Source organism: Salvia miltiorrhiza, chromosome 2, assembly GCF_028751815.1.
Source record: "Salvia miltiorrhiza cultivar Shanhuang (shh) chromosome 2, IMPLAD_Smil_shh, whole genome shotgun sequence".
Taxonomy (NCBI): domain Eukaryota; kingdom Viridiplantae; phylum Streptophyta; class Magnoliopsida; order Lamiales; family Lamiaceae; genus Salvia; species Salvia miltiorrhiza.
The window spans coordinates 330,695-354,576 of NC_080388.1; the positions used below are offsets into that span (position 1 = coordinate 330,695).

General features: G+C 36.4%; 1 protein-coding gene across 1 annotated transcript in view; it reads left to right on the forward strand.

Annotated features, from left to right (window-relative positions):
• Positions 1-12,402, forward strand: part of LOC131012461 (wall-associated receptor kinase 2-like) — a 37,144-nt gene extending 24,742 nt beyond the window's left edge. Inside the window, exon 6 of the mRNA XM_057940415.1 lies at positions 11,049-12,402. Coding sequence (XP_057796398.1) covers positions 11,049-12,229 — 1,181 coding nt within the window. The 3' untranslated portion in view covers positions 12,230-12,402. The remainder of the gene's footprint in view (positions 1-11,048) is intronic.
• Positions 12,403-23,882: the final 11,480 nt, after the last annotated feature.

Sequence of the window (23,882 nt, forward strand, 5' to 3'; positions counted from 1 at the left end):
CCACTTCCTCCAACCTCAACTTCAACGGCACCTCATCGCCTATCCTCATCGCGCTGTCGTCTCCCGATAAACAGCCCATGAAAGGAAAAATTAGAGCTTTGTTTGGAGTATTTGGAGAGGGATGTGGGGATCGCTTGGAGTAACTGCCGAATATGTGGAGGGTTTTAGCATCTGGCGGTAAAATGAAAACGTTTTGTGAAGATTAGCGGTAAAATAAAATGTTTTCTAATTTTTGTGGGTAAATGTTTGTTTTAATAATTTTATATAATTGCATTTTTTGGCAACAATTATCATATTTTGTATATTGCTTTATTATATATAACATATTTAAATTTTTAACCAATTATTCATGGAAAAGTATAATTAATAATTTTTCATGAGTGTAAATTTATATATATCATTTCATTTCATCTTTACGAAATTAATTTTAATTATGATTGAGAAACTTGTCCGACAATTTTAATTTCAATACTTGAATTACTTATTCTAGATTTTGAATCTAATTAACATCTTAAATTAAATTTATGATGTAGCTAATGATCGTTATTAATTTGCCACATCAGCGTAATTGTATTTATATTAAGAATTAAACAAAAAATAAAAATAAAAAATAAATGTGACTAAATCTTTTTACCCACACATAATTAAATGTCTTTAACTATTTAAAATCATCTACTCAATTTACCTACACATATTCAATTATGTGTGGGTGTATTGCCACACATTATTATGTGCCACAAATTATGTGTGGCTAAAATTTCCACGTCAGCATAAAATATATTAAGAGTTAAACGGAAAATAAAAATAAAAAATAAATGTGACTAAATCTTTTTACCTACACATAATTAAATGTCATTAATTATTTAAAACTGTTAAATGAATTTACCTACACATATTTAATTATGTGTGGCTATACTGCCACACATAATAATGTGTCACAAATTATGTGTGGCTAAAACCCTTAATTTCTTGTAGTGATGGAGCATTGTGATTGTTCGCGTACTGGTCCCGTTTGGGCAAATGGGGCAGTGGCGCGTCACAGCTGTAAAAATTATGGGAAGAATTCGCTTGAGCTTGATATTCTTCCTCACCCCCTGTGCACTGCAAGCTCGTATGGCCAAAGTTTCCACACGCTCCACATGGTTTTTCCGTCGGTTGTCCAGCGCTCGCCACTTTCTCCACCACAGTGCTTAGCATTCTCTCCATCCTTCCCAATCTCTCTTCTAACTTGTCATCCAAATTTGAGGAGCTTGCTTGCGCAGCTTTCTTGAGCATTTGAATGCGTGGCTCATCATATTCCCTCGTAGCTTCCACCAAGTGTTGAATTAATTTTTTTGCTTCACTCACCGTGTTTTGGGAAAACCCTCCTCCACTTGATGAATTCACAAGGTTTTTAGTATCCACGGTCATCCCCTGATAGAAGTACTGCAGCAAATCCCCATCCGAAAACTTATGGTTGGGGCAACTGTCCACCAATCTCCTGAATCGAGTCCAGTATATGCTCAATGACTCGTCGTACTCCTGCTTCACTCCACTAATTTCTTTCTTCAGCGCATTCGTCTTGGTGGGCGGAAAAAAATGTTCCAAGAATAGCTTTTTCATCTCTGCCCACGTAGTGATAGAATTGGGAGGAAGACTCGCGAACCAAGAGTTCGCCTCTGCTGTCATGGTGAAGGGGAATGCCGCCAATCTAAAGTGCTCCTCCGTAATCCCCGTGGGGCGTTTCTGGACTTTGCAAATCTTGATGAATTCGCTCAAAAAATTGTACGGATCTTCTCCCTTCTTGCCATAGTATTTCGGGAGAACATTAAGCAGTCCAAGCTTGATCTCAATACCGGTAGCAGCTGCCGGCATCTGAATGGGAGTGGGTGGGTCATCGGCCTCGTGGCTGGAGAGATCGCACAGTCTCGGATCGTTAGCCATGTCACTCTCAGTACTTGCAACCGAAATCGAGTCGGTTTCTTCTTCAAAGTCTGTGTCTGCCTCTGAATCGGGGTCTGTTTGGGCAAACAGATCCTCTGCAGCAGCGACAGCAACGGGCTTCTCCTCGACGAACTGTTCTGGTCGAACGGGAAGGTCAGCCTGCGAATCCAGCAGATCCAGTAGCTTCCTCGCCTTCGCCTCCTTCCTTAGCTTCTTCGCTGTCTTCTCAATTTCACTATCGTAGAGAAGGTTCGGCTTGGACGATCTGCTCATAAACAAGGAAAATAAAAAAAAAATAGACAAAGGGAAAAGAATTAATTAACACCGCTCCCCGGCAACGGCGCCAATTTGGTGGACGTCGTATACCACCAAATAATTCCTGCAGAATTATCAAAATATATTAGTATCGTGATAAGCAGGGTCGATCCCACAGAGAGCAGATAAAATCATCCAATTCCCTAAATCTATTAAATTTTGGTGATGCCACCACGCCTTAACTTTGGAGAAAATATTAATTAACTAAGAAAAGCAAATTAAATCAAATAAAAGACTCTTGAATTAAATCAATTAAAAAGGTAATTCGGCTCAAATAAATCCACACTAATTTAATCTCTGATCCTCGACGCAATAATTAATTAATCCCTATTAACCAATTAGTTATAGGATACCGTGATACGCACTGACATACCCCAATTCCTACTTACTGTGTCGATAGACAGCTAGATACGCTAGTCTTGTCTATTTCCCTTATTAAAATATAACCTAGCTGGATACGCCAGTCTTAGATTTAATATTCTAATAGCATTAAGGTGAAGGAACCCAATTTATATCAATTATCCTAGATACGCTAGTAATAATTAATATACCAATTAATTCCTACTACGAACATGGTAGTTTTGCCACTAATCAGCCCTATTCCAACAATTACGGATTAGAGGTGCTAATTGACTATAATCCAATTAAACCTAAGCTGATCAGACTTAAATAAAATCGAATTTATCTTTAAACTCTAGGAATTAATCGAAATTAACAGGAATCAATTTTAAAACCAATTAGGTCTCACATATCATTAAATTAGAGTTTCATTATTATCGCCGAATTAAAAGAATTAGCTACTCATGCTTAAAATAAAAACAATCAAATAAATAAAATTAAACATACTGAAATATGCGAAATAAGCAGAGAAATAAATTGCAAGAAATAAATCAAACTTGAATTATCCCAATACTCGGCTGCTTCCTTTGTTTCCAATCCAGCTGCGATCAACAGTAAGTGAACAAGAATAAAAACTAAAGCAACTTGGAATCAATTTGCCAAAACACGTAAACACACTTTGCATGAAAGAAAAGATTGCATGAAATATTAAAGGTGAACTATGCTTAAAGAAAATCCAAAATTGCGGCTACTGCAAGTGAATGTATAGAAACTAATCAAAAAGTCAAAACCTAAATAATCTCTAGTCTAAAAGTGCGGCTAAGTAATTGCAAAAGTGTATATGTAAAACTAATCAAAAGTAAACCTAAACCTAATCAATATCCAATTGCGGCTATCTATCTAATGATGATAATATAAGAGTCCTCCTCCATAAAAATACTATATGCGGCACTTATATGGAAACAAAAGTAGGGAATTAAAATTCCCTTAAGCTACCGCCTACCATAACTATACGGGCTTCGGCCCTTTAACAAAATAAAACCCAAGAATACTTAATTAAAAATGAGTTTTGGACTTAATTAAATTTGGACAATTATCTTCAAGCCCAATCTCTAAAATTCCTCCATCTTCCATGCAATTCTTCATAATTTCTTGACTTTCCACCATCTCTTCCATCCACGAACATCCATCTCCAATTCATCTAAATCCTGCGCCAAAATGTCACAAACCATGTAAAATCATATAAAAACATGGTGAAACACCCACCAAACTAAGTAGCTAAAATACACACATCACAGCTACATACTCGGCTTCCATGGTGGAGTCTGCAATGCACTTCTGCTTTGCACTCCGCCACGATACGGCTCCACCTCCCAAGGTAAACACATAACCAGAGGTAGATCTCTTCTCATCTCGGTCAGCCTGGAAATCCGAATCGGTGTAACCCAAAGGAAATAGACTGTCTGACTGGTAAACTAGCCTATAATCTCGAGTCCGTTTCAGGTACTTGAGAATATGCTTTACCGCAGTCCAGTGTCCTGGTCCAGGGTTCGACTGATATCTTGCAACCATGCCAACGACATAGCAAATATCAGGTCTCGTGCAGAGCATCGCATACATGAGGCTACCTACGGCGGAAGCATAGGGTATCTTCCTCATCTCCTCAACCTCACTAGGCGTCTTAGGACACATGTCCTTAGACAGAGGAATGCCATGTCTAAAAGGTAGCAAGCCTTTCTTGGCATTTTGCATGCTAAAACGAGCAATCACAGTATCAATGTAAGACGCTTGAGATAAGCTCAACATCCTTTTCTGGCGATCACGAACGACCTTGATCCCCAGGATGTACGCTGCATCTCCTAAGTCTTTCATTTGAAACTGTTCGGATAACCACTTCTTTATGTCCGATAATAGCTCAACATTGTTGCCAATGAGGAGGATATCATCTACATAAAGTGCAAGGAAAACCACGTCACCATTGGCATCTAAACGGTACACGCAACTTTCGTTCTCACAACGAGTAAATCCATAGGATTTAATGACCTCGTCAAAACGTTTGTTCCATGACCTCGAAGCTTGCTTAAGTCCATAAATGGACTTCTTAAGCTTCCACACAAGATGCTCTTCGCCCTTCTTCACAAACCCTTCAGGTTGCTGCATATAGATGTCCCTTCCTTCTTCAAGGAAACCGTTTAGGAAAGCGGTCTTGACATCCATTTGCCAAATCTCAAGGTTCATGTGGGCTGCTATGGCAAGGAGTATTCGGATAGACTTAAGCATGGCAACCGGCGAAAAGGTCTCATCATAATCTATACCCTGTTTCTGGGTATAACCTTTCGCCACCAGTCTAGCTTTAAAAGCTGCGACTTCGCCATCCGAATCTCTCTTTCTCTTGTATACCCACCTACTACCTATAGCTAGGAAGCCATCTGGTAGTTCGGTCTTCTCGTATACATCCATAGCACCCATGGATTCTATTTCAGAAACCATGGCCTCGTACCAAGAATCTGCATCTTGATCTTTCATCGCTTGTCTATAGTTATCAGGGTCGACATCCTTTTGTTCATCAACAGGGAGTAGATCCGAAGATTCTCCCAAGAACATAAATCGATCGGGTTGAACTACAACCCTCCCACTACGACGAAGCGGTGGTGGTACAGCTGTGACAATGGTTTGTGCAGTGTCATGTGGTGCATTCACTTGCACACTTGGCTGGGGTGATGGATTCGCCTGTCCATTGCCTTCGATTTCTTGAAGGACAATCTCGGACCTAGACTTGTGTTTATCTATATAATCCTGTTCCAAGAATCGTGCGTTGGTGCTAACAACCACTTTCTGATCCTTAGGATTATAAAAATAACCACCTTTCGTTCCTTTAGGATATCCTATAAACAGCATTACTTCACATCTAGGTTCCAACTTCCTCGCTTCCTTGTCTAGCACGTATGCAGGACAACCCCATATCTTTATATGGTTTAGACTGGGCTGGTACCCATACCATAACTCGACAGGAGTTTTAGGAACCGATTTGGACGGCACTAGATTTAGCAAGTATACCGCTGTTTCCAAGGCATATCCCCAAAACGAAATAGGCAATGATGCATAACTCATCATTGATCTTACCATTTCCAAAAGTGTTCTATTTCTTCTCTCTGCTACACCATTCTGTTGGGGAGTACCCGGTGCAGTCAATTGGGATGTAATCCCTGAATCTGACAAGTATTGCAAGAACTCGTTCCCGAGGTATTCGCCACCGCGATCAGACCGCAATGACTTGATAGATTTACCCAATCTCTTCTCCACTTCCGCCTTGAATTCTTTGAATTTCTCAAAGCATTCAGACTTGCGTTGAAGTAGGTAAATATACCCATATCTTGAGTAATCGTCAATGAAAGTGACGAAGTACTCATACCCTCCACGAGCTCTAGTAGACATCGGTCCACACAAGTCAGAGTGAATCAATTCTAACACATGCGAGGCCCTATTCCCCTTGGCCTTAAAAGGCCTTGCCGTCATCTTTCCCTCTATACAGGATTCGCAGGTTCTAAATGGAACAGCTTGAAAGTCTTTCAAGACTCCACTTGAAACGAGCCTTTGGATCCTATTTAGATTGATGTGGCCTAACCTTAGGTGCCACGCATGTGTATATTGTTCATGAGAATAATATTTCCTCTTATTTGGATTTGGAAGAATTTGTGATGTAGATGCAACATGGACAGAGTTATTCATTGGACATGTAATAGTATAGAGAGAGTTGTTCAAAATTCCAGAACAAATAATCTTGTTATCTCTCATGATAGAGACACCCCCATCAAAAGTAACAGAATATCCATTCAAAAACAACTTTGAAACAGAAATTATGTTCCGCCGAAAATCCGGCACATATAAAATATCTCTCAAAACTAAAATGTCATCACCAAAACATAAAGATAAATCTCCAATAGCAACAGCTGCGACCTTCGACGCATTGCCCATGGAGATGGTGATCTCATCACTTGCCAGCTCCCTTGTTGGGTTGAACCCCTGCAAGGTGTAACAAACATGGTCAGTTGCCCCCGTATCCACTACCCACGAATGAGTAGAAAACGAAGCTAAACATGTTTCTGTTACTAAAACTTGTGACGTACCTTGTCCCTTTGCCTTGAGCACTGGACAATCTTTCTTCCAATGCCCAACCTTGCCGCACTTGAAGCACTTTCCCTTGGCTGTCGGCTTGTTCACGCCGCCGCTAGGGCCATCAACTTTGGCTTTACCGCTCCCACTAGCCTCATGGTCATGCTTGCCCTTTGGACCTTTCCACTTCTTTTTCCCGCCTTTCGACGAAGAAGCAGATCCCTTGGCAGCAACAAGGACCTCTTTCCCATTGCGCGTGCCCATGACCCCCTCTGCTGAAACTAGAGCATTCAATAACTCATTGAGAGTATAGTTGGCCTTGCTCATAACGACATTGAGACGGAAGTGCTCAAAAGTTTTGGGGAGAGTATTGAGGATGATATCGACCTTGGCTTCGCCTTCGATACCCCCTCCTAGCAGATCAAGCCTGTCAAACAGATTTGTCATATGCATGACATGATCGTGCACCGAGCTGCCCTCGCTCATTTTACAAGATAAGATTTCTCTCATCAAGTTAAAACGAGCAGACCTCTCGGACTCCCCATAAACCTCGCTGAGGTTTAACATGATGGTCGCTGCGTCATCCATGACCTGATGCTGGAGTTGCAAATTTTGCGACATAGTCATCATAATATAGCACTTGGCCATATTATTCGACTTGTGCCACCTTTTATGCGCCTCACGTTCCGCATCAGTCGACTCATCAGTTAAGGCCGCGGGACGTGGAGTGGTAAGCACAAAACTGTGCTCATCAGCGTCAAGAATATACATAATATGGCGTTTCCATTCAGTGTAATTTGGACCGGTGAGAGGATTGTTTGCTAGAATGTTAATAATCGGAGACATAGACATATCTGAAAGTAAACAAATAAACATGTAAGAACATGAAAAGCATATAGTTCGTAACAATAATATTGTAACCTTTTGATAAAACAATATTAGTGAAACCTCCAACTGCTCAAAGAATCCATATGCAAGCCACGCGGGTGGACGTTTACACACGAACTCCTCAACCAGACTATTTACCTAGTCGTTTAATTTCTATCCATGTCAACTTAACCTTTTGACAAAAGAAATTAATAGTTGGCACCTTAACTAGACCATATCATAATCAAGAAGGGACTCCGCGGGGAGTTGTACATTGTACTTGATATGATATCTAAGCAATGACCACAATTTAACCTTAATAATTAAATTCTCAAAATTGACATACTCACTCGGACCATGTCGCTTTCGATTTAATTACTTTGGTTATCTTATTTAAAATCATTCTCCAAAGTACTTGTGAAAATCATACAAGCAAGCCACGCGGGTGGACGTTTACTGTATAACTCCCACTACTTTAATGAATTTAAATATTTTTATAGAAACCTCTTCTGACAAACTTATGAGAAACAAATATGAAGTAAGCCACGCGGGTGGACGTTTACCCATACCGCCAATCACTTTGTCTAGAGACCGCATGTGGAGGTCTAAAATAATTTTTAATCACTATAAAAATTATTAAACAGCTTAGTCATTTTTATTTCAAAAGGTTTGTTCATGCTCAAGCACATAAACCTAAACATGCTTCTCTAGAACGCAACATGTAAATCATGCTCGCAGAATTCTAAAACATGCTTAAGAAAACGGCAAACCTACTATCATGCTCGTCTAAGCGCAATTAATAAACAAATATTAACAAGCAAAGACGTGCAAAAGCAGGTAAAGAGCATAAGGGATTAACAACCACGACATGCAAAGAACAGTAATAAAAGAATTAAAATTCTTCGTGACCCATTCGTGGAAACCCAACATCTATTCTATTACAAAATAAAATAGAAAAACAAGCCCAAAAACTGAATAAAACTTGGCCCGAACACATGGGCCCGTCAAGCTAGGGTTTGGGCCCCCTTGGGTTGAGAAACAATCGGCCACCTAGGGTTTGGAACCCTAGGCGCCGCCGCCTCCAGCCAGCAACAGCAGTCCACGGCGGCGGTTTGCCCCACCGCCGGTCTCCTCCTTGTTCTCGGCTCCGGCAGCACCAGCCTCGGCAGCAGGCGCAGCAGCGGCCCGGGCAGACAGCCGAGCAGTGCGGCGCTGGGCGCGCAGCACGCAGCCAGCAGGCACGCGCGCGCACGGCCCACGCACGCCCAGCCCTCGCCTCGATTCCAGCCGCAGCAACGCACGGCGGCAGCAGCACAGCAGCAACTCCAGCGTGCGGCAACGGCAGCGGCAGCAGCGGCAGCGTGCCGCCCGCTGGGCGCGCACCGCCCCTGCCCGCTGCCTCCCGTCGCGCGCCTTGCCCTTTTCCGCCTCGCCCCGCGCGAACCGCACCTGCAGCAGCAGCCCTCGGCATCCGCGGCACTCGGCGCTGCTCGGCAGCCCGACCAGGCGCGCGCGGCACAGCGCGCAAGCGCTCGTGCGCACGCTGCCCTCGGCGCCGGCAGCCCATGTCGCGCCGTGCTGTCCCGTCGTCCTTCCACCAAAACACCGTCCCTCGTTGTTGATTCGTCGTCATCCTCGTTTCGTTCTTCAATTTTACAGATTTACAACGGAAAAACAAATACAATTGAAATCCTAATCTAACCACGGATTTTCTCGTGGTGAAAAACGATTACAACGTCAAAACGACGTATTCCACGAATCAACGAATCACGAAGAACAACAGCAGTTAAAACAACGCATATTATTAATCGTACACAAATTAATAATAGAGCCAAGAAATTAATCCTGGGCTCTGATACCAGTTGAAGGAATATTAAATTGAATTAATACTCGATTGCCCGCTGATCGTTTCTTGGATTATTATTAATTCATCATACAACGATTAATTCCTAACATGCTCCTATGAATTTAACAGCTGCACACAGGTGTTAGGAAAACTTACTTGAGAATCGGATGCACAGATGGTTGATGATCGCGTCGAATGATTCAGACTCCAGCTCTGATCTTCTCGACTGTATCCCGCTCAATTCCCAACGTTGGATGGACAACGAACTATGAGAACTCCCAAGGCAGAAAAGCCAATCACGTTCTGCGCCCCCTCTCTCTGCTCTCAAAACCCTAATTTTGATCAGTGTATTTTCCTGAGAGCTGACAGCTGTATTTAAAAATACAGAAAGAAGAGTGGGGCGCCAGTTTTAGGGTGTAGGCGTTTTTCTGCCCTACTTGGGCTAGGAGACATTGGGCCAGCCCAGGGACCAGATACAAGGAATAAAGATGGGCCTCAAATAAATTAATTTATCTATGGTCAGCCCAGACCATAATTAATTTATAAATATCAGTTCATTCCACTAGAGAACCGATACTGACTTACCCCTTTATTGCCGGTGATGAGTCGGGGCTTGTATTTAGACTTATTAAATCTCCGTATTTAAAATATCCGACATCCATTAATTAATTAGAGCTCTGACAGCTTAAATTAATTAATCTCTTAATAATTCCTTAAGCAGTACCACTCAATCTTTATTATTACGCCTGAACTTAATCAACCTGCAGGGTTTAGCGCAATAAACCTTATTGAGCTCCTTAAGGGGATGTCATTATCCTATACCGGATACGGGTACTAATACAGATAATCAAATATCATATATTAACCGCTATCACCCAAGATACAGAGTACTCGAGTTAGTATATAACTTTCACCCATAGTAAGTCAAAGTGATACACGAGTTAACATATATATCTGAATACTTATTAGTATTAAGATTTATAAGTCACCGAGATCTTGATTCTTCACTTAAGTCAGATAGAAGAATACATCTCAAACTGTGGTCCTATCAATACGTAATGACGTACCAGTATAGACAAGTAGCCAAGACAGATTACTTCCATCTATACTGCAGCCTAAACCAATAACTTGTCCTAGAGTTATTTCGGCTGTGATCATATTATATCTCTTAAGGTTATTCCAATTATATGGTCTTCTGTGATCTACAACACACCATATAATCTACTTATACAGAGATAAAGAACATACATATGCAATCATGAACACAATCAGATAGGAGATAAAAATAGTGAATAACAGGAAACATTGTATACAAGCATAAAGTTCTTGCTTTCAGTATACAAATCCAACAGATAATTGGCTCAAAAATGTCCTGCGAATGCAACACTTATTAATTAGTGTCCTATTTTACTCTAAAAAATAATTAGTGTCCTATTTTTACAAGTTCGAAAGTTATTGTCCTAATTTCCAAATCAATCTAACTTACTGTCCTAAAAAACCCTCGAACTCTTCAATTTATCTTGATTCTTGATACACGAGAAGAAATGAAATAAGCAGAAGCAAAAAGAGAGAGAATATTTGAAAATCTAAGCATAAATTGTTAATTATTTTAATTTTGTTAATTAGCTGAGTAATTTTTCCACAGGTTTGGGCTCTGCACTGGGACTTGTTCTACTTCTCTTACTATTTGTTTGGTTGCGTAAGATATTAAGAAAGAGAAAGAATAAAAAGCACAAAGAAGATTTGTTCAAACACCTTCTCTTGCAACAACAAACAAGTGAAGGCACATTTGGGAAAACCAAACTCTTCACTGCAAAAGAGTTGGAGAAAGCCACTGATAATTTCAACGAAAATCGCATTTGTGGACAAGGAGGGCAAGGTATAGTCTACAAAGGTATGTTATCCGATGGTACGATCGTGGCCATCAAGAAAGTAAAGCAAGTTGATGAGAAGCAAGTGGAGCAGTTTATCAATGAGGTTGTGATATTATCACAGATCAATCATAAAAATGTGGTTAAATTGTTAGGTTGTTGTCTTGCAACCGAAGCTCCTCAGCTTGTGTATGAGTTCTTACCATGTGGAACGCTCTTCGATCTCATTCGGGATCCTAAGATTGAATTCCCGCTTACATGGAACATGCGACTAAAAATTGCTGCAGATATAGCTGGAGCAGTCGCCTACTTACACTCTGCTTCTGTTCCTATCTATCACAGAGACATTAAATCCACCAATATCCTCTTAGATGAAAAGTATGTTATCAAAGTATCATATTTTGGAATTTCCAAATTCGTTGAAGTTGACCAGACTCACTTAACCACACTAGTGAAAGGGACATTTGGATATTTAGATCCAGAGTATTTCCAAACGAGTCAGTATACAGAAAAGAGCGATGTCTATAGTTTTGGTGTAGTTCTTCTTGAACTTCTAACAGGACAACAACCAATCTCTTGGGAAAGATCAGAAGTGGAAAGAAATCTAGCCACACATTTTCTTGCAACCATGGAAAAAAACAATCTTGATGCGATTTTAGATACCCAAGTTTTTGAGCAAGGTGCAAAAGAAGTTGTGACAGTAGTCGCAAAACTTGCAAGAAGATGCTTGAATGTTAAGGGGAGAATGAGGCCAACCATGAAAGAAGTGACAACAAAATTGGAAAGTTTAAGGATGTCTCAAATGCCTTCAACCGTTATTGATGAGCCTGAAGAAGAAGAAGCGGTCTCTGAAGCCAAGAACATGATATTTTCAGACGTTGAGTACACATGGACAATCAATCATCACAACATGGCCACGTCATCATCAGAGGCACATCCCTTAATGTCTGAATGAGTATCACTTATGTGTATGATTGTTGATTTAGATTAATCTTTTTTTTATAGAATAAAGAAATTTAAAGGCCGCACCACGGTGGACTCGAACCCAAGACTTTTGGCCTTAGACATTAACTACTTGACCGCTTGGTCAACACACACGATTTAAATTAATCTTTAGTAATAAAAAAAGTGTTTTGAGCACAAAATATAAATTGATTATTATATCACAATTATATATTTTATTTGAAGGGTAATTTTATAAATAAAATATTATATATTTATAAGCATATATCAATTCATTAGATATTACACTAAACCTATTTGATAAGGCTTATAAATAAATATCTTCATCCAATAAAATATACTCCCTCCATCCACGAAAATAATTCAAAAGAGGGAATGACACTGGTTTTAAGAAAAGGTTGTTGAGTGTATCGAGAGTGAAGAAAAGATTGTTAAGTGTATTAAAAATTACGAAAAATATGTTTTAATTAGTATTGGAAGTGGAGAAAATATGAAAAGTAAGGATAAATGACGGTCCGATATCGGTCCGGCCCGAGCCGCGCCCGACCTTCCTGATAGATCCGCGGCGGCGATTGGTGCTCCAGAGGCCCCTGTCATCGGCCATGGCCGCGGAAAGAGAGCCGGCGAAGAGGAAGAGGAGGAGAGCAAGGAGAAGGGGAACGACGCCGGATTGTTTGCTTCCGCGGAGGTGGTGAAGGCGGTGGGAGACGATGGAGGCGGTGGAGTAGAGAGAGAGAGAGAAGCAGATTTGACGAGAGTGAGAAAGAGATAAGCAGATTTGGTGGAGGCGGGAAATGATTAGGGTTTTGTTGGCCTTAATTAAAAATTTTAATTATGTGTTAATTATAGCCCAAAAAAAACAGACCATTATATGTGGGACAACCCAAAAAGGAAAACAAACCATTATTTATGGGACGGAGGAAGTAATAATTATTTAACAAAAATGTTGCATCTTTATATATATCTAAGAGTTGCATTTTAGTTAATATGTAAGACGATGTTGAAATATTACTTTTTTTATATAAAATTAATAAGAGTTTGTTTTTTATATAAAAAATGCACTAAAAATAATTACAATTCCAATTCCAGGTATCGATCCTACAACCTCCAGTTTATGGTTTTATTAATCAACCAACTAAGCTATACACTCATTCAAATATTACTTATTTATACGTGTATTTGTTCATTACAAATATAATATTTTCAAAAGAAATATAAATTATTTTTTAAAATAAATTTTCGAGTCTGACTAGTCCGATAGACTAGCCCGAAACCCGAACATTTAAGGTTAGGGTTTGAAATTTCTAACCCAATTAGCTTGCATTAGAATAACCTGATAACACGAAATTCGGTGGGTTTGACCGATTGACATTCCTACTCGTGAGCCATAAATAGATTTCACAACTAAAATAACTGCGAACAAGTATTTACTGATTTAAGTTGGAGTATAAATAGCTAAATAGTTTGTCTTGGCTATTGTTTATTAGTACGTTAATAACGTATGAAAGGATTACAACGAGGCATGTTCTCTTATCTTTGATCTTGAAAGAGAACTAAGGAGTCAAGAACTTATTGGTCTAAATCTTAATAAATTCACCAGGTATGCGGAAGTACTTGTGCATTGTTTGATTTACTAAGAGTAAGAGATTTTATGAAAACTTAATATACTCTATATCTTGGGCAATGATATTTCGCACGGAATACTTGGTTAATTGTATTGATAAATTGCATCCGTTAAGGATGACAACATTCCCTCAATAAACTCATAAATTTATAATATCAAACCCTGCATGTGGATATTTATTCCAATACGATAATAAGAAAATGATGGTATTTCAGGAAGCAATTAATTAATTAATTAATAGCTGTCAAAACTTTACTTAATTAACTAAATGTGTGATATTTTAATCACAATGACTATTTAAGTTGAATTTACTAGACCTGATTCGAATATAGTTGTAGTTCCGCATTAATTCTTGAGTGGAATGAACTAATATTATAAACTAAATTAATATCATGGTCCAAATGTTAATTTATAAAAGGTTCAACTCTAATCCTAGTAATGAATTCCTGGACTGGCCCAACACAGACCAATAACCTTAGTAGAGAGAAGAAAATGGGGCGCTGAGAGCCTATTCTCTATTTAGGCCCAAGAAGTTTGACCCAATTCTCTCTCTATATATACCCTTAGGCATAGTGGTCGAGTAAAATAAGGAAAAAAGAGAGTCAGGGGATTTTTTAGGACAATAATTTATGTTGATTTGAAAATTAGGACAAAAACTTTCGGACTTGTAAAAATAGGACACTAATTTTTTTTTAGAGTAAAATAGGACACTAATTAATAAGTGTCGTAAAAATAGGACATTTCTAGGCCGATAATTGGCCGAAAAATGTCCTGCGGATGCAACACTTATTAATTAGTGTCCTATTTTACTCTAAAAAAAATTAGTGTCCTAATTTTACAAGTTCGAAAGTTATTGTCCTAATTTCCAAATCAATCTAAGTTTTTTTTTTTTTTTTTTTTTTTTATCAGGCAAAGTAATGTTAGATGTTAGTAATTAGTTCTCCATCCACTCCAAGAACCACCTTATCTCTCCATTCACCAAGATCCACCTTATATCTCCAATCTCCAATTCGTTACTGTCCTAAAAAACTCTCGAACTTGAAAAAAGATGCATGGCCTCTGCAGTCGTGACATGTTGATGGTAAGTGCTGAGAAAAATGTAAGATAATTGTAAGTATTGAGAAAAATTATGATGTCACGATTTATCGCTATCTAAATCTTTTCAACTTATTCTTGTTTGTGTAATAATTTTTTCGGTTCTCAATAATTTAACTGCACGTCATATTTATACTAGTACGTTCACCCGTGCGATGCACGACGAGTATTAAAATTAAACGATATATTTAAATAAATAAATAAATATAAATATTAAATAGTTACAAAATATAAGCAAATATATCTATACATAATATAATTGAGAAAAACAAATTAAAAAGAATATGTTTATGTAAGTAAATATTAAAATTCGTATACAGAGAACTAATTATTTATCTACAAATTTATATTAGAATTAATACAAATTGAACTTTAAGAAGATATTTTAACATTAAAGAGATCTAAATTAAATCAAAATGATTTCCTTCTCTTTAGTTTCGTTACTACAAAAAAACGCCGAAATATCGACGAAATTACCGGCGCCCCAACGACGGCAAAACAAGGTGGGTCGTTTTTATTTTTTACTGGCGGCATTACCGCCGGCATTCTCGCCGCCGGTATTTATAAAATAATTTAATTTAAGTTTAAATTTATATACATATGCAGATTACCGGCGGCATTGCCGTCGGTAATTAGTGGCGGCATTTTGCCGCCGGTAATTCTGCAATTAAATATTTCCAGATCCCCTTTTCACGCACAGATCGACTTCCCCTCAACCCCCCCCCCCCTCCCTGCCGCGCCTCCAGCCCCAGTCGCCGCCTCGCCCCACCCCCAGCCGCCGCCGCCGTCAGTCCTCCGCCACCGGCCAGCCACCCCTGCAGGTCTTATTTCTTTCTCTTTATCTCTCACTTTCACATCTCATTTTCTTTCTTTAACATTTCAGTTGAACGACGCCGCTGCCGACACCGCCATCGCCACCGCTCCACCGCCGACCACTACCGTACGCTTTCGTTCTCGTTATTTGATTTATTTATTAATTATTTTGTTAGATTAAAATTAATATTAATTAGATTAATTTTAGTTAATTTATAATATTTGAAGTATGATTAATTAATTTTAAATTTGTTTTTACTATTATTTTGTTAGAATCTAATTAATGTTAATTTGATTAATTTTAATTAATTTATAATATGTGAAGTATGATTAATTTTAATTAGTTAAATTAATTTTAAATTTGTTTTTACAATCTAATTAATAATTTGTTGGAGTTTGATTAATTTTAAATTAAAGTTTGATTAATTATAAAGCAGGATTAATTTTAAGTATGAATTTGTTAGAGATTTATTTATGTTAAATAATTTTGTTAAATGAAGTATGATTAATTGAATTTTAAGTATGCTAGTATGTGTTTATCATGAAATGATATGATATTATATATTGTGGGATAGATTTAATCAATTTCTTAAGGATCTTCTCCCTTTGGGATAGAAATTGATTATTTCTTAAGGATCTTCTCCCAACAAATGATTGTTTTAAATTTAATTACTTTGTTTTTTATTGCTTTATATGTATTATATTATTGCTTCGACATTGGGGGGCCGGGTAGACCTAGTATAGGCTTAGTAAAAAATTAGGACCACTATGCTCACTATAGCTGCTGGTAGAGTCGAGCACTTGGTAGTTAGGATAGTGGGGTTATGCTGTCGAAATTTTGTTTGATTCAAGTAATTTATGATCTGTTATTTATTTTTTTCAATTAGAATTTGCAAGAATGAGTGATAATCGCATGTGGATGTACGCGAGATACAATGATCGTTCTGCATTTGAAATGGGGCTGGAGAGTTTCCTTGATTATGCGATAAATCAAACGGCGTATACAGATGGAGTAGGTAACATTAGGTGCCCGTGTAAGAAGTGTAACAATGAAGCCTTTTTATCTGTACCTACAGTCAGAAAACATGTTACTAGGCGTGGATTTGTCCACAATTACACAACTTGGGTTTATCACGGGGAAGCACCGATGTGTATGGCGACAGAACATGCTGGACCTAGTAATTACCAAGCAATGGATGAGGATGATGAGTCATACAATAACTACGAAAGGATGGTGCATGATCATGCTGGATCTAGTAATTATCAAGATGTTTCAAATCTGGAGGAGCCGCCCAATCCTGACGCTCAACAGATTTACGACATGTTGAACGCGGCCGATAATCTATTGTACCCATCCTGTGACACTTACTCACAGTTATCCTGGATGACTCAATTCATGAGCATAAAGGTTGAAAGTCACATGTCAGAGAGAACTTACAATCAGTTGTCTTCGATGTTTCGAAATGCTTTACCGAAGGATAACAACTGTCCAGAAGACTTCTATAGTACGAAGAGAAATCTACGCGGTTTGGGTTTGCCCGTAGAGAAGATCGATTGTTGTGTTAATAATTGCATGCTGTATTGGGGGGATTATAATGATTTGCATAGATGTAACTTCTATGGTGAGTCACGATATAAGGAGACACGACGTGCATCTGGACGTTTGCGAAAGAAACCTGCACCCGCTAAACAGATGCACTACTTTCCTTTGACGCCCCGACTGCAGAGGTTGTTTGCATCTGCAGCAACAGCCGAGAATATGCGTTGGCATGCGACTTCAACAGACGATGGGGTTATGCGCCACCCGGCAGACTCTCCGGCTTGGAAACACTTGAATTCAGTTTATCCTGAATTTGCTCAGGAGACCATAAATGTGAGATTAGGCCTATCTACAGACGGTTTTGCCCCCTTTGCACAATCAGGACGTCAATATTCTTCTTGGCCGGTCATTGTCACACCAAACAACTTGCCTCCATGGTTGTGCATGAAAGAACAATTCATATTCCTCACAGTTCTCGTACCTGGGCCATCTAATCCAAAGATGAAGTTGGACGTATTCTTGCAGCCACTGATACAAGAGTTGAAATATTTGTGGGACGTAGGTGCGAACACTTACGACGTATCTGTGAAGCAAAATTTCCACATGCGGGCAGCTCTTATTTGGACTATCAGTGATTTTCCAGCGTACGCTATGTTGTCTGGGTGGGGTACAGCTGGGAGATTGGCATGTCCACATTGTATGGAGAATACAAAAGCATTCACTCTAACGAAGAGTAGAAAACAATCGTGGTTTGACAATCATCGGAAGTTCTTACCTCGTAACCATGTGTTTAGAAGAAATAGAACATCATTCTTGAAGAATAAGACTTGCAATGTGGATCCACCAGAACAGAGATCGGGAACAGAAATCTTGAATCAAATAGAGCAGTTGGGCTTTGTGAAGGTTACAGAAGACTTTGATGGGAGAAACGCTCAACTCGCAAAACATCAAATTATAGGGTGGAAGAAGAAAAGCATATTTTGGGATCTTCCCTATTGGAACTATTTGTTTGAACTATGTTTAGGAACAAAATTACACTTGCACTTTCTTTTTACATTTATGTTATGTTGAGCAACTATTAATTTCATGTTTTCAAACAACATTACACTTACTTCGTAACAAAGTAATAAATTCAAAATAACGACGAATGAAAATAAATTCAAATTACTTATCTTATAACAAATTATCTCCCTTGTTTTTTATAAAAATAAGGACGTATGGAAATAAATTCAAAATACAATTATCAAATTAAAATACTTATGGTGTATAAACTAGATTGATTAATATATATATATATATATATATATATAATAATAATAATAATAATAATAATAATAATAATAATAATAATAATAATAATAATAATAATAATAATAAATTAATAAATAAATACTTTTGCGACATAAAAATAAAGACAAAAACGAGTTCGATCCGTAATTAACAGCATCTCATGGATACCATCTCGATATATTATAAGGTTATGAATATATGATTTTGTATATTGAATTAAATTTTAAATGAATTAATAGGTACTATATATATATATATATATATCAATAATACGAGTGTTCTGTACTGGTGACCATTCGAAAGGAACTTCAAAGTTAAGCGTGCTTGACTTAGAGCACAACTAAAATGGGTGACCGACTGGAAAGTTCGTCTAACTTATGAAATAAATAAATAAATAAATAAAATTAATTAATTAATTAATTAATTAAATTTCAAAAACAATTAGTGCCGCCGGTAATTAGCGGTGGCGTTTTGCCGCCGGTAATGAAATAGTCTCCGGCAGGAAAACACCGCCGCCGTTCGGTGAAGATTGCCGGCGGCAAAAACGCCACCGGTAATATGCCGGTAGTTCTCCGCCGTTCACCGACGCACTATAACGGCGGTAATACCTGCCGGTAATTACCGGCGGTGTTTTTTGCCGCCGGTAATTGTGTTACCGACAAGAAATTTACCGGCGGCGTGTCGCCGCCGGTAGTTGTTTTGCCGGCGGCCGCCCCATAATTACCGACGGCAATCGCCGCCGGTAATCATATGTTTTTTTGTAGGTTTGCCATAATTTTCTTTTTGAGGTGTCCCTCAAAAGTTCGCCCAAATCTCTTTACTTTCTATATTTGTACATGGTCTCACCGTCAATTTTATAATTACAATCATTTAAAACTCATGTCGCTTCCCTTGGGACAAATTTTTGAGGGACGGGGGGAGTATTATATATATAGATATCTAACAAAATATAGAAAATACAATAAAATTAATATAAAAACTAAATAAATAAATAACACAATGCTCAGCATTTATGGAAGAGGAAGAGACAAAATTTTACTTTTAAACTTATGAATGGTGAAATAATATTTTGTTGGGAGATGATCTTATATATTTGGTTCCATATATAAAAAAATTATATTATACTATATTTTTCTTTTCATAAAAAAAATATTCAATATACATCTTAAATTAAATACAATGACAAAATCTCTAATTTGGTGTAAAAATAATTTAAAATAAATTATGAACAATTAAGTTTTAATTATTTAAAATTTTAAAATAAAATTATTATAAAAAGAAATAAAAGAAAAAATAATATAGTATATGTTTAACATTAATGAGAGAGGAAAATTGAGATTAAAAAAATATTTACTCTGAAACTTTAAATAATCATAAATTGTTCCAAATCCATTTTCGATTATCTTTTTCTCAAATTAAATATTTTGTCATAAGCTTTAATTAAGATTTATATTGAAAAAAATTATGAAACAAATTTGACTATTGTTAATAAATAAATAAAGAGTGAAACAACATTCTTTTGGAAGTTATGATCTTTATATTACATATTTTTTTATTCATAAAACAATATTCAATATACATTTTAAATTAAAAATTATGATAAAAATAATTAAAAATAAATTATAACAAATAAGTTATGTTAATTAATTTTTTTAAATATTAAACATTTTCTTTTTATTCTCCCTCCTCTCTCCCCCTTTCTCTTTCCTCCCTCTTTTTTCGGTTATTCCCTATATTTGGACTATAGTGGGATTTAGTTATATTATCTCTCCTCTCCCATTTTTATTAATTTCTATCATTGCCTTCAATTGATGATTTTATTACAAAATTGCCACAAATTGTGTTTTCATATATAGATATAGATTTATGTGAATTAAATACTCAAACTTAAAATCTAATTATCATGAATAAACCTTCAATTTTATTCTAAGATGTATAGCTAAGATATGGGTGTATTCAATTTTATCATGAATAAATCTAATTAAATGCACCCGGGTGTACCTAAGACCACCTCCATCTTTCTAAGAGGAGTCGCACATGTTTTAATAACAGTTAACTATGTATTTGATGAGTATGAAATAAATTCCACAAATTAAAAAAAGTTATGATAGTGATTAATTGACCAATTAAAATGAAAAGTGAAGGGTCTATTTGTGATAATTGATGTAAATATATGAGGTTGAAAGGATAATAATAAGTAGAATTGTTTAAAAAAAATAAACTAAAAATATGTTTTAGAAACGAATGAAAATGGATATAAAAAGATGCGGAAAGACTAATTACTTAATAGGACATTAATTTCCTACTTCTTCCGGATCATCAATTTCATGAAAAGTATCGAACACTTAACTAAGCATAAAAAAATGGCCACCTAATATCGATTATTCGAAATACAATTATTAAAATGCGATTTTATTAAAAAAGAAAAGAAAAAACCTAAGAAAACCCTTGAAATTGCACAAGCAAGCAGACTAAGGGCTGGGCCTCATTAAAACCTTTTCACGGAAAAATTAAAAAAAAAAGGGATTATTCGAAATACTATAAAATAGTGGAAATTCGTCACAACACATAATACATTTAACTGTAATTGGGAATTATTTATATATTGTAAACTGACAAATTAAAATTGAATTATTCACATCAGAAATAAATAAGTGATTCTCGACCTGTTGACCATATCAATCTGCATTTGGATTTAGCTAGCCAGAGTGTGTGAATTTAGTTATGCCATAGGTTACATGTGCTTGTGATGTGAGATCTTTTTAATTCATATATATATCGAGAGATATTATTGTAGATGCTTCAGAACTTAAAGTCTGACCCAAGATTTGGATTTGGATTTGTATTTGGTTGATACTCCAATTAATTTATACTCATAACATCGCATGCATCCATAATTCATCCCTCGCCCACTCGCCCTATATTCAACTTCTAAAAATTAGATCCCCGGTTTCTTTTGTTGTTTTAATGTACAGAAAATATTTTTATATTTAATATTTATATAAAATTGATACGGATTCAATTTTAATATGTGAACAATGAGATTTAAAAATTTAAATTCCATTGCTCCCCCTCCCTTCAAATAAAAATATATATAATAAAAAAATAATTTTAACTAAATATATTTTAGTTGAATGTTGAAAAATAAAAAATTAAGAAAAATTCACAATAATAAAACTTAGTATTATGAAAAAGAAAAAAAAAATAAATAAATATAAAGATAAAAACAAAAATGAAATGAAAAATAGACTTATTAAAAAAATACTATGGGAGAGGAGAGAGAATGTTTTAAAATTTTAATCTTTAAATAAATATAACTTTTACATTTTAAATCAAACATTTACATAAAATATATCAAATTAAAGTTCTTATTGTGATCTTTAATGTGATGTGCATATTAAATATTTTATAGTTAGTCGAATTTAATAATTTTAAAAACAAATAAAACAAAATAAAAAAGATAAAGAAAAAGAAAATAAAAAGAAAAAATATACTCCCTCCGTCTCATTATTCATGACCTGTTTTCCTTTTTGGGCTGTCCCAATATTCAAAAAAATTATCGTCAAAACTTCGGAGACTAATTTGAGGTCTTAAACGATACGATCTCTTCATCTTTAAAAGAGCTTTCTGTGTCCACCAGAATCATCTTAATTGGAGTTATGTAGAAAAAGTTATAACAGTTCTACAAAAGCCGCCAAATATAATGGGTCCAGGGGCATTCTTGGTCAAAAATTTAAAATATAGCTAAAATTTAGTGAGATAATGTTGGTGGGCAGCTATTGGTTTTCACTATTTTCAGTGACTACCTCAAAAATCGCCTCAAAGTTATATATAAAAATGTATAGACAAATTTTCTTCTTCAATCGGATGTATGGGGCTGACGGTCTAGTTCGGCCCGACCCAGTTCGATTTGCACGGTCTGTTTTTTTTTTTTTTTTGCTCCGACCTTTCTCGGCCATACGAAAAGTATCATTGTATACATTATAAGTATCATTTTATGTTATTATAAGTGTATTTGCAATGTTTCATTTTTTTTATATAAAGTAATATTTGTTTCTATAAAATATATTATTTGTGAAGTATCATTTACATTGATCATTAATTTTTGTTTGCTCCGTATTTTTTCTCTCTCTTTTTGAGCTTTGTGCCCTTAGTCTGCGTCTCTGTGCTTTCAAGGGATTTTTCTTTTTTCTTTTATATTAAATCTCAATTTAATAATCATTTACATTGATCAAAAAAATTAAATCGATTTTTTTTTTGCTAAGAGTCGAATTAGGTCAAGCGAGATGGGTGCAAATCTGGACAAGATAAAATCCATCCACACGAAATGAATGAGGCCTCGTTTGATATCTAAGTTGAGATAAAGTGTGATAGTTAAAATTTGGATAAAATAATACTCCCTCCATCCGCGATATCGTTTCCACATTGTGGACGGCGCAAGTTTTAAGAAAAGTGGCGGATAGTAGTAGATAATAGTGGATATTATAGTGAGTGGAGCTTGGGCCCCACAATAAAGACACTTTTTGATGAAAATATAAAGTTAAGAGAATAAAGTATTATGTGGACCCTACAACTATAAATGAAAGTGAAAACGATATCGCGGAATGAACCGAAATAGCAAATGTGGAAATGATATCGCGGACGGAGGGAGTATTGATTAGGTGATTTTTCTTTACATGTATTTGGTAGATAAGATATAATTTTAAGATATCTAATATTTTTGTTTGATAGACGAAATATAACTCTAGATTAAATTAACAAATTACCATTTTAACTTTAAATTAATAAATTTTTTTTAAAAAAAGTTATTTGTGCATCCTCTTATGCTGACACGTGCTCCAACCCCAATTTTTTTTTTTTTGAAAGGTAAAATAATTTTATCAAAGCAGTATAAGGAGTAATCAAACTAAAACACCAAACAGTCTACCAACATCACCAAGCAGTCCAACACAAAACAAAGAAAAAGAACAACACCACCACATAATCCACCAATACAGTACAACAAGGAAAAACAACATTAGGGAGACAAGGGAAAATTAAAGGACTTTGGCCGGGAAACATCTAATTGGATTGGTAGCCCATTCATGTGATGTGGCCAAAATTAAAGGGACTCGTCGCCTTAATCCATCTCCAAGTGCAGAAAATGATACTATCCACCGTTCTAGCAATATAAGGAGTTTTATTTGTCAAGACTCTCCCGTTTCTAGCTTTCCAGATCTTTCAACTTGCACACTGCCAGATACAGTTGAATAACTTATTTCCCATCTTGTTCCCACCCTTCTC